Source organism: Hibiscus syriacus, unplaced genomic scaffold, assembly GCF_006381635.1.
Source record: "Hibiscus syriacus cultivar Baekdansim isolate YM2019G1 unplaced genomic scaffold, ASM638163v2 tig00110195_pilon, whole genome shotgun sequence".
NCBI lineage: Eukaryota > Viridiplantae > Streptophyta > Magnoliopsida > Malvales > Malvaceae > Hibiscus > Hibiscus syriacus.
Genome location: NW_024062621.1, coordinates 428778 through 446008, shown reverse-complemented (window position 1 = coordinate 446008; position 17231 = coordinate 428778). Strand labels below are relative to the sequence as shown.

Genomic DNA, 17231 nt, shown 5'->3' with positions numbered 1-17231 from the left:
ATTTAACTTTAATATAATATATTTTAAAAGCCTCATTCTAATAAAGTAGCAAATGTCTACATATTTTTTGGTACGCGCTGTAGATAATTAATATGTTATAATTAAAAACAATAATGACATAATGGTCAAACTTGTTCGCAATTCGATACTTAACTTGTTAGGTTTGGTCCATAATTACTAAGTCTTATATAGATTTTATATTTACATATATCTGATTTATTGATCACTTTTTACACATTGAGTTCTCTAGAAATCTATTCCGAGAACGATTCAATTAAGTTTATTTCATTTGTATATGTTAGAATTTGAACTACTAACTTTATTTAGAGGATCTAATACCTTATTCGATTAGAAATATTTAATTACGTTTGAATGATATAAAAAATAACAAGACATAATTTTAAAAATAATCCATTAATATAATAAATATAAGGAAATAAGATAACAATTCGAAAAATGTACAGATGAAAAAAAATACATTTTTTTTTCTTGAATTGTCATCTTACGTATCACCCTAAATAAATAATTTTATTACAATCATAGTAAAAATAAAATAGTAATAAAAGCAAGGTGGGAGAACAAAGGCTATATATTCCTCCAAAGCATCTGGCCTACTATTATTACAACTCAAGATAGGGAGGAAAAAGGATTTTTTCCCGAAAAATTACCGGTAATATAGATCAGATTATATTTTTCGATCTAACACCCTTAGCAGTAAAGCGCGTCTCCTGTACCGCGTTATATGCTGATTTGGCGCCACGTGGGGTATTGTGCGTCCTCTGCACCGCGCTATATGATGACATTGGATACACGTGGGTAAAGCATGGCCCCTGATCGCGCTAGGAATATAGCGCGGATCAAGGGGCACGCTATACCCCTGGGATTTCATTTCATTGCTTGTTTTGTTATTAAAAAACCATATAATAATTTGCCCGTAAAAATAAATAATCTCGGACCAGTTTGTTTTCTTTTTCTTGGTATTTATCAGATTTTACAGATTAAAAAACTGTAAATGCAATTAATTATTTAACAAAAGTAACAAATTAGGAGTTTTTACCCAAAAATCACTCAAAACAACGAAATATTATCTGTTAGACACTCTTTATCCAAATATTATTGTTCTAGTACTCTTTCTAACAAAGCGCAGATCATGAAGCGCGCCTTCGCGGGGTTTCGTCTAAGAAGGCGATAATTTATTATTTTATTTTATTTTATTATATTAATTTTTATTACTTTTTGCAATTATAAAATGGCAGCTGAGTTACTGCGTTTATATGAGAATCATATATCGAGTTATTTTTTCGATAAGGTAATAATTTTAAATTCTGTTATTTTATTTATTATGAATGTTTTATTTAGTTATTTTTTAGTATTAGTTTATATTTTAATTTGTATACAATATATTTTAATATGTCAATCAGTGCAGAAATAAGGTTGTGTTCAATGTTACAATGCCCTTCATATTTCACTATGTCACCGTATCTAGTCAAGGCTAAATATGTCCAGACACGATTAGTATCTTTAACTTAACGTTATGAATAAATGAATTTAATATACAATCATTCTCCTAATTAAATAAATTGTATACAAATTAAAATATAAACTAATACTAAAAAATAACTAAATAAAACATTCATAATAAATAAAATAACAGAATTTAAAATTATTACCTTATCGAAAAAATAACTCGATATATGTTTCTCATATAAACACAGTAACCCACCTACCATTTTATAATTGCAAAAAGTAATAAAAATTAATATAATAAAATAATAAATTATCGCCTTCTCAGACGGAACCCCGCGAAGGCGCGCTTCATGATCTGCGCTTTGTTAGAAAGGGTACTAGAACAATAATATTTGGATAAAGAGCGTCTAACAGATAATATTTCATTGTTTTGAGTGATTTTTGGGTAAAAACTCCTAATTTATTACTTTTGTTAAATAATTAATTGCATTTACAGTTTTTTAATCTGTAAAATATGATAAATACCAAGAAAAAGAAAATAAACTGGTACGAGATTATTTATTTTTACGGGAAATTATTAGATGGGTTTTTAATAACAAAACAAGCAATGAAATGAAATCTCAGGGATATAGCGCGCCCTTTGATCCGCGTTATACCCCTATGTGCCGTATAGCGTGGATTAGGGGCCGCGCTTAACCCACGTGTATCTAATGTCATCATATAGCGCGGTGCAGGGGGCGCACTATACCCCACGTGACTCCAAATCAACATATAGTACGGTGCAGGGGACGCGCTTTACTGCTAAGGGTGTTAGATCGAGAAATATAATCTGACCGATGTTAGATCGATAAATATACCGATCATCGATAATTTTTGAAGAAAAACGCTGAGAAAAACTTTGCATTCTGAGATTCTTTTTTAAAGGATAACTTTTAAGATATTTGTATTTTAATCACCAACTTTGATAAAATTTTCATTAGAGTCACTATAATTAAAGAATACTTTTATTTCAATCGGTGCACCTTTAAAAGTTACATTAGCATGCCTACATATTTCACAACAGTAGTTTCAATAAAAAAAATGGATTTCCCTGAATATAAATCCACTAAGTATTGAGTGATTACCAAATATTAATGTAGTTTAATCATTTAAAACAAAACTGAGTTATGTAAATTATAAGAAAAAAAATATTATTCAAATTCGACTTATTTTATAAGTTAAAATTTATTAAATCAAATAACTTTTACTTACGTATATCTCTATTTAATACTGTTATAATTTTTTTATAATATTTTTATTATACTTAATAAAAAGATAAATAGAAGAAGTTGATATGAGAAAAATTACTTTATAATTAATTTAACAAAATAATTATACTACACATCTTCAAATGATGAATCTTATTTTAAATTGGTCGTTAAATTTTTAAATATTTTAATTTTATCTCTAAATTATAGTTCTCATTCGAAATTGATCCATAAAATTTTGAATATTTTGAATTCATTCTTAAACTATGAACCTCATTCTATAATGATCCCCAAATTTTTGAATGTTCCAACAATGTCCCCAAGATCATTTAAAAAGTTGGGGATTAAATTTGAACATTCAAAAGTTTGGAGATTACTATAGAATAAGGATCATAATTTGGGTATGAATTTAGAATATTTAAAAGTTTAGGAATTAGTTTAGAAAGAAGGTCATATGAGAATGTATGTTGCAATTAACTCTTAACTTATATGTTTTAAATCTAATTATATTTTCTTAATTCGAATCAATAATGCGAAGACAAGTGGTAGTTTTGAAATTTTGTAATAACTATTTTTTTTCATTTCTCAACTGCTAATGTGAATAATGAATTCGTCTCATGTTTTTCCTCTGAAAATTCCCATTTTCTTTTTCTCTTCAATTGTTTTTCCTCACTCTAACAGCGACGATCGATTTCTTTGAAATTCTTTTCCGTCGGATCTGCAATTTTCAATCTCGATTCAGTCAGGTTAAGATTTCGTTTCTCTTCTCTTTGTTTTTTTTTCGTTCTCTCTTTCACTCTCATTCAGATCTGATTCAGTTTTTTTTTTAATTTGTAGTTTCGTTTAGATTTTTCATTTTGTAGATCTAATTTCATGTATCTAAATTCAGCTGAATTTCGCCTCATATTGATTGATTTTTGTATTTTGAATTCGTAATTGTTCAAAAAAGTTCATATTCGCATTTATTTATGAGTTGTTTTTACCTATAAAGATTCTTACTTATAAGATTTTAAGATCCAGGGATCTTTCAGAAATATCAATAAAAAAACGAGATATCTATGACAAATGTCAATATATCGCATGTAATCGATCTTCAATTATTCGCTTTTGAGTTCTTTGACTTTTTCGTTATAATGATTGAACTTGCATGTTCAGATGTATTTAACTATATTGCTTTTGTATTCCTGGAAATGATTCAGGATCTAAGCTTCCCTTTTTTTGCCTTCTTTAGTGTGACGGGGCTGCTTCATTTTGAACTCGGGCAAGGATGAAGAAGGCAATCGGTCAAACTGTTAGAGAACTGTAAGTTTATTGCTAGATACTAATTCCCTTATATGATAACGTAGTTGAATTTGTTTCAAATATTTTATAGTTTAAAGACATGATTTGGTAGTAAAATTATCAACGAATAATGATTATTGCAAATTTAGTCAATTTCTTGTGTTCCTGTTTATTGGTATTTGCTGTAACTAGTGGCTAAATGATTTTTTGTTCTATGTTCTTGCAGTAAGAGAGAGGTAAACAAGAACGTTCTTAAAGTTCCTGGAATAGAGCAGAAGGTAAGAAATACTCTAGAAAGTTCATTGTTTATTTGCGTACTTAAAAGCTGACTGTTGTATAATTGTAAGAATTCCTGATTGGTAGGCAAGGGGATATAATAAACTATCTAGATATTGTTTTGATTGATATCATATGAAAAATATTAAACCATGAATGTGATTCTAACTCTGACCCCCAATTTAGGTACTAAAAGGTTGGGGCCTTTTAGCATTATTATTAAACTGCTATTGTGATTTTATAAGTTTTCATGTTCTAGTAAAGGGATGAAAGAAACTGGAGTGAACTAAGTTAGATTATATACTTGGGCTTGGTTGTGAATTGTGATTGTTATATACGGTATTGGTATATGTCGAACATCGGTGTGTTCAATTTTTCTTGGTTTTTCCATGTATTTGGAGGGTCCTTGGAAGGTCATATCACCATACCTATAATCGCATATGCGTTAGACATAGGTGCTGCACACCAGTACTTCATGAAAAATGAAGAGTTGGAGCATATAGGCACATGAACTAATTTTAAAATTAATTAAGTTTTTGGATTTGTAGCCTGATCTATATTTAATTTATGAGGGGTAGTTTCCTACCGGTCAAAGGCTACATATGACACTTTTTAACCAAGCACTATAAGGAATGGGGTCAGAGTGGACAAGTGGTTAATTCGAGTTGGGAGAGGAGTTTCACTGATCTCTGTTCTTGACATCCTGTGTTTGCCTGTCACAGGCTAGTGTGGATGTTTGTTTCAATGTTTCAGAGCACTTAATCAAAAGTTACTAAATCAACTGAATCTTACATTTGTTATCTATTTTTCATATGAATATCTTATTAAGTTTGGTTAAGTGCTTAAGATGCTGGTTGAGCTGGATCTTGATATAGTATATTGGATCTAAACTACTTTCTTCATACTTATTTTTGTTCTCCTTTATGTAAGGAGGGGATTTTCCATAGAAGTATTTAACAATAGATACAGTATGCTCGAACGACAACTAGTACTGTTGATATTTAATTTATCCATATGAAATAGAATTCTTTTCCTTTTTGTCTTTCAGGTTCTTGATGCCACCAGTAATGAGCCCTGGGGTCCTCATGGATCACTTCTTGCAGATATTGCAATGGCTACAAGAAACTAGTAAGCTTGAGATAAGTTATGTATGATTTTCATTCCATTTATGTTACTGGTAAATTCATTTTCTTTTAAATATTCATGCAGTCATGAGTATCAGATGATTATGACAGTAATTTGGAAACGTCTAAGTGACACTGGAAAGAATTGGCGTCATGTCTACAAGGTCAGCAAAGATTAGTTTCATTCATTATCAACTTGTTTCCTCTGCAACATGTAAAAGAGATCATATGAAAATCTCATTTAATTGTTAGCATTTATCCTTTAAATAAATTTCCATCTTCAATTTTGAAACGTTCATCATCTTCTGATTCATATTTTGTGTACTACATTTCTCTTCTATTTATCTGTATATGTTTTATGTTTCTTCAACTTCCCCCCAAATAATATGTACCAACCTGCTAAGGTATTTGTTTTGTTGTGCTTCAGGCTCTGACAGTTCTGGAATACCTTGTTGCTAATGGATCGGAACGTGTCATAGATGACATAAGAGAACATGCATACCAAATATCGGTAATTTATTTTTCTTAATTCTATATGACTCTGTTGATGATGCAATCTGCAGCTTACTGGATTTAAATATTTTGGTCTGATTAAATATTTCTTTCCATGTTACAGACCTTGTCCAATTTTCAGTATATTGATTCCAGTGGAAGGGACCAAGGTAACAATGTCCGAAAAAAATCTCAGAGCCTTGTGGCCTTAGTAAATGATAAAGAAAGAATAATTGAAGTAAGAGAAAAAGCTGCAGCAAACAGGGACAAGTGAGTCAGCAAGCTGCCTTTATGCTTTAATCTTGTTGCTGTGTTCAACCATCCTCCCAAATAATTGTTTTAACACTAGCATTGACAAATATCGGTGGTTCTTTTGGTTCTGCGCTGCTTTTATCATCAAATTATACATGATCATGCTTATCAATAATTTTTTTGAGTCCTTTCAACATGAAAGTACATCTCTTCAAGAGTTTACATTACTTTCAACTTGAGAAGTACATGTGTGCATGAGCATGCACATATGCGGGTGCCCTTTCTCTTTGGTAGGAGACTTGATGTGTTATGAGGTATCTGTTGTTCACATAGCAGTGAGAGACACGTGCATGCTACACATCAGTTTCAGTTGGAAGCATTATTAATTTGTCAATGGAAAATTTATTGAGATTGATTAGATTGGTTTTTCTCCCCAAAGTTGCAGTTGTGTTTTTGCATTCTTGCCTTTAAATGTGGGATATTTCTTGTTCATGTGTTCACCAGCTGACATCCATTTTTTCTTCCTTTCTTGAGTAATTGACTTGAACCTTTGAGAATATTAGCACAGAAATGGAACTCAAATAGAGAAGGTTCATGCTTAATCTAGTTTCTTTTTCATTCAGTTCCATTTATGTAAGTTCTAGACTTCTGGTTACATTTCTTGCTCACGATCAGTGGGATCTGTATGATTACGTTTCTTCTCCCATTAACAATTTGTTAGAAGATATTGCTTTGGAGTTTCATTCTTGATATGAGAATATTAAGTAATGAGGATGTTGATCCATAATATAGTCCTGTTTGTTGTACAGGTTTCGAAATACATCAACAGGTGGAATGTATAGGCCAGGTTCAGGGGGATATGGAGACAGATATGATTATGATCGTTATGGAAACAGGGATTATGATGATCAGAATGGTAATGGAAGAGACCGTGAGTATGGCTATAGAGATGATGATCGGTATGGAAGATATGGGGATTCAAACAACCGTGATGGAGATCGTTATGGCAGAGATGGTTACAAGGATGATGACTACCGAGGTAGAAGTAGAAGTGTTGATGATTATGAATATGGCACAAGATCTAGGAGCTCTGATAGAGACCGTGCTTTTGATGAGGATGGTGCTTCTTCTCGGTATGCACTTATTTACGTTGAGGCCTTTATATTGCTATGTTCTTTTAGGAAACATTAATATTGTTGATTCAATTATGTTAACCTTGTTTCAGTTTTTTGTTGAAGTAATAATGAAAAACATTCAAAGTGGAAGGTGTAAATATTAATAGTTTCTATTGCACTAGATTAGGATTCTTAAATGGTGCATTTACTTGGTAACTTTCCATGGAAATTTTCTATCTAAATCTGCTTTTGGGTGTCCTTTAACCATATAATATGTCCAGATTTAATAGTTGGGATCCTTTATAAATTTAAGTAGGGTGCTCAAACCTTTTTGGTATGCTTGACATGGACTTAGCTTGATCATCTTCTCTGCAGGGGCAGTGGTGCTAGAGCTGATGATCACTCTCAGGATGGAAGGTAACCATGTGTCGATGCAGTATCAACTTGTATTAGTTAAGTTTTCTTAAAGGAGATCGCAGCCTAGGAATAACAGAGGAGATTACAACTTACAAGTGCTGAAATTTAAAATCTAGACTTGTTGGGTGCCACCTCTTAAGTCTGTATTCATGAACCAACTAGGCTAACCTTTGATTGTGGTTGATCAATGTTTTATTAGACAATAATTGTCGGTTTCTTTTTTCTAAAATTTTCTGAAAATATGTATTTTTTGTGCAGGCAGCATGAGCGGAAGCATTCTGACCAAAATGTTGGTGCTCCTCCTAGTTATGAAGATGCAGTAAATGAGACTCAGAGTCCTGCCCATAGTGAAAGGTATTTCTTTTCATACATGTAGCTTGGAATTGTGTTTTTCTTGATGGTGCATACTGAAAAAAAAAATTATGATAGGGTTGGCCAAACTTCTGTAGCAGCTGCTCCTGGGTCTTCTCCTCCTGCTAGCAATAATAATCCTAACCAAGCAGCCCCTGATCTTAGTAATTCAGCTTCTCCTCCAAATCATCAAGTGGAGGTCTTTGATGAATTTGATCCCCGCGGATCAGTTTCAGGTATGAAATTCTGTATGAATTCGATGGTTTCTGTGTTCCTGTTGTATTACCTGGATGGTCATAGCGGTCTTCTATTATGAAACTTAGTTCATGTGCTGTTCTTTTGTCTTGACATATCACCCTGGGAAGTTTAATTTTCTGAGTCCAAATATTAGGTTTGACATGCTCTGTTGCTCCACATTCCATTTTATTATTATTTTTATTTATTTTTCATGTGGTAGCTTTTAGTTTATTTTCTATCTGTGAATTACATGTTTATTGCCAAATGGTTAGCCATTTAAATGTGGATATTACTTTTTGGGGAGCTAAACCTTTTGCTGTTGGTTATATACTAGTGACAGTTTTAAATTAGAACATAAAAGACTATTTTGGTTACTTATTTCAGTTTTGAATTTTATTTGCTCAACTCAAATGAAATTACTGGTTGGAGTTCCATGTGACTGTATGGAACAAACTCCTTGTTTTGAGGAACTTAGACTGGATTCCTGTTGATCCCTGTTGCATTTATCCCCTATAACTGCGACTAATTTATCTATTTCTCATCAATTACAGCCGCTCCAACTACTGCTCCTGCTGCAGCATCTGTCCCTGCTACTGCTGTTCCCTCTGCTTCGACCAATGCTGAAATAGACTTACTGGATGTTCTGTCTGATTCATTTGCCATAGTCCCAGTTACACCTGAAAACCATGCTACTGAGTCCGATGCCCGTGCCAACTCTGGTACTATGCCCACCTTTGCTGCTAATCAGTCGGCATCTAATTTTGGAAATCAGGTAACATAAATCATTTAATTGAGGTACTTGTTAAAGATTTTTTCCTCTTTCCTATCTCTCCCTTATTTACTCTTCTTCCTTGATTCCAGTGGACTTCAATATATATATTTTAGTTAATCTGTTGTCATCAATATTTATGGTATATTGTTCTTGATCAGGGTTTTGATGATCCATTTGGCGATGATCCTTTTAAAGCTGTCCCTTCAACTGATGCTGCCCCAGCGGTGCAACAAATTTCTACTTCCATGCCTACTTTCCAGCCTGCAACAAATCAAAATGCAGTAGTTCCTCAGCCCCCTTCTGCGAATTTTGAGACAGCCACAAACTTCAACTTTGGGGACTCATTCTCTGCCAATGCTTACTCTGCACCTAGTGTGTCCAGTGTTCAACCTCCATCAACAAACTCCCAGTTTCTGCCCCAGGAATTGTCAACTCCAAATCTGGAAAGTGATATACTGGCGGATGTTTTTCCAGCTTCTGGGCCTGCACAGCCCAGTGTTGACATGTATGGCCAATCTATGCAGCCAAGTGCTAATCCTTATAGTCAACCGCCACAACCTGGTGCTAATCCATATGGTCAACCTGCACAGCCAAATGCTAATCCATATGCCCAACCCATGCAACCAATCTTGAATAATTCGTATTGTGATTTTAACCCACAGACTGTGTCTATGTCCCCTCAGATCCCAGAATCTGCTGCCCAAATCAGCAATGGGAGCTTCAACTCTCACATTGGTTCTAATGCTCCTGTCAGTTCACACATGGCTGCTCAACCACAAAATAACAATGATGTCATGGGTGGATTAGTTTCACAACCTGGATCAAAGCCTTCAATGGCACCACAGACAGTTACTCCCTCGTCAACAGGAGCACTTGCTATAGTTCCTGTTTCACAACCATCGAAGGATAAATTTGAGTCGGCAGTTTGGGCCGATACATTGAACAGAGGACTGGTCAATTTGAATATATCTGGGCGTAAGTTTTCACCATTCCTTCGTAAAAAAAATGTCATGAAGTTTTTCTCTTCCGTATGTACTAACTTTCTATTTTCCATATGCAGCTAAAACCAACCCATTGGCTGATATTGGAGTGGACTTTGATGCTCTTAATCGGAAAGAAAAGAGGATGGAAAAGCCTGCCCCGAATTCGGTGACATCTACAATCACCATGGGTAAAGCAATGGGATCGGGTTCCGGGATTGGTCGTTCAGGTGCTAGTGCTCTAAGACCTCCAGCAAATCCTATGGTAGGTTCCGGTATGGGCATGGGTATGGGAATGGGTGGACCTGCTGGAGGCATGGGCATGGGAGGAGGCTACGGTGGAATGAATCAACGACCAATGGGAATGGGGATGAACAACATGGGCATGAAGATGGGAATGGGGCAGAGACCCTACATGCAACCTCAAGCTGGAATGCCTGGAAGTTATAACCCTATGATGGGTTCCGGTGGATATTATCAACAGCCATATGGCGGCAGTTATCAATGAGAACAAGTTCCCGTCCGAGAAAAGGAAGTTACATACAAAGCTTGTGATATAACAGAGTTAAAAGAAATCAAAATATAGCTAAACCTTAGGTATCGCCATCGGTATCCCAGAGTAGAAGCTCTAATTTTGTAGTGTCACGATTCTCTTGGCAGGGGGCTGTGATGGGATCCAGTTCTTATTCTTATGTTTCTATTATTTTTCTCATTCTTGCTTAAGCTGTTGCACTGTTTGGACCACAATGAGTCCTTTTGGTTCAATGCCTGGTTTGAGCTGTTGTGATATTGTGTTGTACTGTGGACAGCCCTTCTCACGTTTGCTTTATTATTATTATGCCTTTTCATTCTTCCACATAATATATATACCTTTCTTTATGAAAATAATAAAATTAATCATTATGCTTTTACATCATTTATTTGCCCATTAGGAGCAGTAGCAATTTCTGTTTATTTTCGTTCATTCAAGAGCTAAATCTTCACAGTGCTCATCACATTTATCAGTCAGGGCAGTTGTAGCTTTAACTTTTCTTGGCAGACGTGAGTGGATGTGGATGATCATTCTCTTCGTAAATGCTCTAGAGTTTTATGAATGAATATTTTTCGAAAATACAATTTATATGAGCAGAAGTATCACATGTTACAAAAGGATACATAATAAATTTTTTCCACTCAAATGTTTTTAGTTTTGTTTCATACTTTTATTTTTTAATTAATTTATTAAAATTTATCTTTATTTTATCATTTAAGTGTTAAATCATATATGAGAGTAACATAATAGACATGTGTATTGATGTGGACTATTTTTTACTGACATATAATCAATATATCATCCATATCATTTGTTTTATCTTCTTCCATAAAAAAATGAAAGTTTTATAATTTCATCTATATTTCACGTCAACGCTACAATTATAATTTTTTGGAATCTTTTCCGACCACTCAAGATATCAACAAATTCGTCTCATTATCTCTTATTATTCTATCAATTTAGAGTTTACTTAATCACTTTAAAGCTGAATCATAAATCCAAAAGTCATGAAATCCCAAACTACATATCTACAATATCCGCCATCCGATGAACATGAAATAAAGTTATACAATTTGCTTTCTCTTTCTCCACCCATCTGATCAACATGAAATAAAGTTATACAATTTGCTTTCTCTTTTTCCACCTTTTCTACTATTGAGATTAAGAAGAAGATATTTCTCAAAAGAAATTTGAAACTCATTTTTTATGTAAAAAATAAGAAACTTTTGAGACCATTTCCTAATTTTTAAAGAAAAATATTCAATCATAACATCGTATTTAGTAGCAGAATGACCAAAGTAAGAGAAAATTGAAACTTCAATAAATAAATTGAAATCTTTTAAAATTAAATAATTAAAATAAAAATGAGAAGAAAATTGAGTGATGAAATTTAAGTTACCTATTATTGAGTGATGAAATTAACTATTTGACTATTAAAAAAACTAACTGTTTGGATTTTGATTTATTTTTTTCACAAATATTATAATAACGTTTTTTATATTTTATTTTTTGATTAAGTAGAGAGATTACATCATAGGAAAATATTGGGGTAAAAATATTCAAACAAGTTTTAGATTTCTCAGCACATGGGCATTGGTTTTTATGAATTTGAGAAACAAAAGAATCTAAAAACAGGATAAATTATCTATGGTAAAAATTGCCTAAAATCACAGTTAAAGCTGCTGGGTAATAAACACAATTTTAGACAATGGTTTTAGAAAAGCCAGTTAACACTAATGTTGCCCAGCCATGTGAAAAGCGGGAATTGAACCAGCGCGATAAACAGCAAAAGATAGTGATGCTTGCTAGAATCGTAACCTCTAACCTCCGCGAACAGCACTCTCTTCATCGTCTTCACCTAGAAGACTCCCATGCACAAGCACGTACAAGGCATCAAAAAGTAGTACGAGTATCTCCATATGATACTGCCGAGAACGGCCAAACATATTCCTGTGAAAGTATACCCGGCGTATGCCAGAATGTCGAGTAAAGGCGCCTCACCGCTGCCCAATGAGAGTAACATTACTTTCAGCAGCATGACTTGCAGAAACCAGCCGAACAATCCCTTAACGAAAAGCCAGTTGAGTGCTTCAGGGCTAAACCTGGTGGAAAAGAAGAGAATAGAAACCATTTTAGGGATAAAGAAGATGAGGAATCTAGCCAAGCACTACATTTGAATCAAGTTTGGCACATCGCATATCACAATAACCAAATCTAGAGGGGTAACCGGTAATCCACCGTCAATAAGGCTAGACTACTAAAAGCCAGATCTTAATGCAAATAGCAAGACGCTGAAGCTTATGTTACTCTAATGGGGACAAAAGACAGACTTTTGCAGGTTACCATTACAAGATAAAATACAGAACGGTGTAAACATTGACGTGCAAGAATAAAAATAATCATTTCTTCTATTGCTGGTAACAATTTTTTTAAATATTCGAAGAAAAAGAAAAATTGAAAAAGGTGTTAGAAGGCAACCTAATCAGAAATAGCAACATAGCAGAAAAAAACTGCCCACAATAAGGTTTAAGGATTGAAACCTATGTTACTTTGACACAGATGTGAATGACATATACAGGCATGCAACATTTTCAATTTTTCCCGTACCCATATCTGAATGTGTCACACATGGGGTATCGAATATGGATACTTAAAAGAAAATGAAAAGTCCGAGCAACATATATTAAAAATAAGCTAACTGAATGAGTTGCAAATACTTACTTCCCTTGAAGGCCCAGTGATACTCCAGCAAGGACGACATAGGTGCCAAAAGCCATAAATGGGATGTATATATCTGGTGCATTTATGTCAAAAATAGGGGGTTTATATGAAAGTGTGCCACCCACTGGCTCAGTTATTCTTGTCCAATGGCCCTGAAGGAAAAGCACGAGTTTGAGAAGGAAAATTGAACAAAATAACGGAAAATGTCCCAAATGGGGGCATATGCTTACCCTGTGCAGAAATGGCAGTAAAACAACCTTCAATTTCTTTCTCGCATACTGATCATTCACTTGAAAGTAGTATTGAGGATCAGAGAAGTATCTACTTATCTGCTCATTTCAAGATGTAAAAAAGTAACAAGTCATAAGCCCAAACAAAATTCAAAATTTCAGATCTTCCATTTAAGCAAATATTTTCAACTCTAGCCCATGCAGATTAAAAACATTTAGAGGCCATATACAATTGATTCCACAGAATTCATCATAGGTGAGGAAAACTAAAAGAAAACTCAATCCGGACATGATATCTGTTTGGTTCAGTCTTTCAAAATTCTTTGTTCAATTTAAGTTCAGGTAATAACAAAAACCATTTGGGAGTTGTTTACTGAAAAACCTAAATAATTAATCCCAAGTGGCTAACCGAATTTAACTTGATTTTGATTACTTTAATTCTTGCATATATTTAAACAGTTGTTTTCTTAAAGTTCAAATGGATTAAAAGAACTTACAAAATTAAAAACCCTTCTAAGTATAAAGAACATGTATCAAATTGAACGGATAAACTTTATGTTAGAACTTAGAAGTTTAAGAAATTTGCTTCGGTTTCAATTTCCAAATTAAAAAGCACATTTTGACTGAAAAGTTGACCGGAAACTGAAGAGAGACAAATCAAATACACCCCTAAGAAAAGTCAAAGGCTTCACAAACAGATGGTTTAAAGTTCAAACCAAGTTAAGCAATTAGTAATTCTGTGTGGAAAATGATTTGGGATCCAATTTGATCGAAAACCACATACAACTTTGATGGATTTCCTGAAACAACAATATTCAAATACATAATACTATGATGCAACAAGGAGTAAAAATAATACATCATTTAAGCATAGAGTAAAGATAACTGAACCAGCGTGCTACTTACATTGCTCTGCACATACTCAGAACTTGATCCCAAAATTTTCTCCCCATATGCACCTAGACCACCTCGGATAAGACCAGAACCAGCCCCGTAAAATGCATTACCAAATGGAGTTGGCTGAGGATTTGTCGGTGGCATCGGCACCCCAGGCTGGGCTCCTAAGTTATTATACATTCCTAAATCAAACACAAGGTAAGAAAACTTTATTCAACAAGCATATCTCATTATGGTGCAAGAATAGTATGCCATGAGCTTCAAATTGAAAAACAATGTCATACCATATTAGGCATAAATGGAAGCCAAAGTTGATACATTTATTCAATAATATGACATAACTATCATAACAAGAATACATATTGTACGCACATACATGCATAATCTGTTCAAAAAAAATTAGCAATGCTTATTGACCACTGCTATTGTTAAACACCAAAATGCACTTGGGAAAATGGTAAAAGCTAGAGAGGTTGGCATTAACTTAAACGAAATGAAGAAAGTAGTGAATACATCAGGTGAAATCCCTATTTAAAACCAACAAAGTGGTTACTTCACTCAGTTTCTCCACATCTTGCAACAAAAAGTTTTGAACAAAAAATTGGTTTCTTGCAAATTTAGACCTCTCACTATATAAATCATTTATCTCATATTATTTTTCTCCACAAATCAATATTGTTTATAAAGAGAAGTATAATCATCTAGGCTATTTAACATATGTTTATTAACCATAACTAGCTCATCCTCCTCTCCCACCTAAGACAACATCGTTCATCCCAAAAAGTGCCTCACAATGAAAGGGGCTTTCAGTTTCAAATATCCTTTCTTTACAACTTGATAATTTTATCTGGTTGGAAGATTGTGTATAACCTTGAATAGAAATTCAACTTTTATTCATACCATAAAGTCAGTCGTCTCAATCATTTAAAACCCCATTTTTACTTCTATTTTGGATAAAATTAGACCTACCCCTTAAGTAACAGAAGCAAAGAAATGCAACACGACCCAAATTTCATATAATAATATCTAATCTTTACATCCATTGAACCCAAGCAAAAAAATCCACTTATTTATATAATTCTAACTTAGCTACCCACTTTCCAAAATGCAAATATATCGAGAGCTCAAAAAAATTATTATAGTTAACAAACAGAGAGATTTGAATCGAAAAATAGAGTACCTTTGGTTCGATGAAGATCCCGACGATATAGATCGGAGCTCAGACAAGATTCCGGTGAGGGATTCCACGTGGAACTGAAAGGGCGGCAGCTCAGAGAATAAGTAACGGTAAAAGATTTAGAGAAAGAATGAAGATAAGCGAAAATATGGAAAATATGGAAAACTCAGAGAAGAAGTAACGATATAGATCTGAGCTCAGACAAGATTCCGGTGAGGGATTCCACGTGTCGTCCACCTTGTACGTTTTGTCATTGGAGAAATCAAAATTAATTGAAGGGTAAACTACACTAATGATCAATGAAATTTTAGTATATTTACAATTTAGTCACCTTGGTAAATATGGAAAAAGTTGTGAAGGACTTGTCGTCCACCTTGTACGTTTTGTGTCATTGAAGTATTATGTAATTAAGAAAAAATAACGATCTAAGTATAAGCATCTTAAAAGTTTTTTATTTAGCAGGTAGCTAGTTTTATTAAAAAAAGAGAAAATATTTTGAATTATAATAAAAATTTACTATCATAATTATAAATTAAACATATAATTAAGATTTTTTTTTATAATCATTGACACGAAAACTAGTAATTTTATATCACATAAGGATCATAAAAAAGATTAAAAAATCTAATAAAAAATTCGAACAAATATAGATACAATCAGATTTGATCGCATTTGCAAATGAACCACAAAAGATTATCAAGCTACTGAAAGACCTATGATAAACTGCAAATCAGAGGGGAGCAATGTGAATTATTCACAAATGCAAATCGGGTATCCAAATCTAATTAGATGGTCCAAAACAAAAAATATTATCATGATAACATATAAGCGTCATATTAATCAGTCATGACGATGTCAAATCAACCCTTAAAAAAAAGATAAATGAAAACAACAGTCAAACAATTGAAAACGTGACAAAAGATAAACTAAAATGTACCATAAAGACATATTTATTAAAAATAAAAAATAAATAAAATAAAGATGTAGTATACAAAATAAAATAACAATTATTGACAAACGATAATCAACATTAAAATTATTACCGTCATCAATAAAAAATGAAAAGAAAAATGATGAGCTACTCACCACAAATGCGAGAACTAGGTATTTTTTAAGATCGTTATCTTAAACATCTTAAAAGTTAAATCAACATTAATATAATTTACTCTTAATTAAATAACATGTGAAATTATAATAAAATCATTATATTTATATAAATACAATTAAAAGTAATCATTACAAAATATAAATAGATAAAATGACAACGAATATATTCAAATTGATAATCGAAATTAATCATTAACTCATGTATTTTTAAAATAAATAAAAGTATTATATATTAAAATAACAATAAAATACTTACTTTTTAATAATTATAAGAATATTTTTAATTTTATGAAATAATCTAAAGGGTGTGATATTAGTGTATAGAGAAGTATTATTATTATTATGGGTAAACTATACAAATGGTCCCTTATGTTTTTAATTTGTTCGATTTTGATCACCAGTTTAGAAATGAAGTGATTTTAGTCTCGGTATTGATTTCTTCGATTTTAATCCATCGATCGTTATTTCACGTTAATTCTTTAATGGAAGTATGAGTTGGCAATTAAAAAAAATCACGTCTATTCTTCTTAAATCAATTACATAGTTTATTTGGCTC

The 17231-nt window shown here is 32.9% G+C and overlaps 2 protein-coding genes across 6 annotated transcripts; one reads left to right on the top strand and one right to left on the bottom strand.

Moving 5' to 3' along the window:
• Positions 1-3303: 3303 nt before the first annotated feature.
• On the top strand, positions 3304-10829 carry LOC120218157 (clathrin interactor EPSIN 2-like). Of its 5 annotated transcripts, none has more exons than XM_039215122.1 (14): positions 3304-3460; positions 3946-4016; positions 4222-4273; positions 5320-5399; positions 5481-5559; positions 5823-5906; positions 6012-6157; positions 6949-7266; positions 7624-7671; positions 7930-8025; positions 8101-8258; positions 8805-9031; positions 9190-10006; positions 10092-10829. In XM_039215122.1, the coding sequence occupies exons 2-14, from the start codon at positions 3982-3984 to the stop codon at positions 10517-10519; spliced, it is 2568 nt and encodes an 855-aa protein (XP_039071053.1). In that variant the 5' UTR covers positions 3304-3460; positions 3946-3981; the 3' UTR covers positions 10520-10829. The 5 variants fall into 5 exon arrangements, with proteins under 5 accessions (XP_039071053.1, XP_039071054.1, XP_039071052.1 ...); XM_039215123.1 differs by having other exon boundaries at positions 6949-7272; positions 7630-7671; positions 8811-9031; XM_039215121.1 differs by having other exon boundaries at positions 6949-7272; positions 7630-7671.
• A 1265-nt stretch (positions 10830-12094) lies between these two features.
• On the bottom strand, positions 12095-15680 carry LOC120218158 (protein YIF1B-A-like). Its single transcript, XM_039215126.1, has 5 exons — positions 15550-15680; positions 14401-14575; positions 13495-13593; positions 13265-13416; positions 12095-12645 (listed from the first exon to the last, which is right to left on the bottom strand). Exons 2-5 carry the CDS (start codon positions 14569-14571, stop codon positions 12402-12404), a joined length of 666 nt encoding a protein of 221 aa, XP_039071057.1. The 5' UTR covers positions 14572-14575; positions 15550-15680; the 3' UTR covers positions 12095-12401.
• Positions 15681-17231: the final 1551 nt, after the last annotated feature.

Excerpts from the sequence above, each read along its gene's own strand:
- LOC120218158 (XM_039215126.1), bottom strand. The coding sequence starts at position 14,571 with ATGTATAATAACTTAGGAGCCCAGCCTGGGGTGCCGATGCCACCGACA. Across the intron at positions 13,594-14,400 it reads CTGAGTATGTGCAGAGCAAT|ATAAGTAGATACTTCTCTGA; the intron begins GTAAGTAGCACG and ends TGAAATGAGCAG. Across the intron at positions 12,646-13,264 it reads TCACTGGGCCTTCAAGGGAA|GTTTAGCCCTGAAGCACTCA; the intron begins GTAAGTATTTGC and ends CTTTTCCACCAG.
- LOC120218157 (XM_039215122.1), top strand. The coding sequence starts at position 3,982 with ATGAAGAAGGCAATCGGTCAAACTGTTAGAGAACT. Across the intron at positions 5,560-5,822 it reads ATTGGCGTCATGTCTACAAG|GCTCTGACAGTTCTGGAATA; the intron begins GTCAGCAAAGAT and ends GTTGTGCTTCAG. Across the intron at positions 8,259-8,804 it reads TCCCCGCGGATCAGTTTCAG|TTACAGCCGCTCCAACTACT; the intron begins GTATGAAATTCT and ends ATTTCTCATCAA.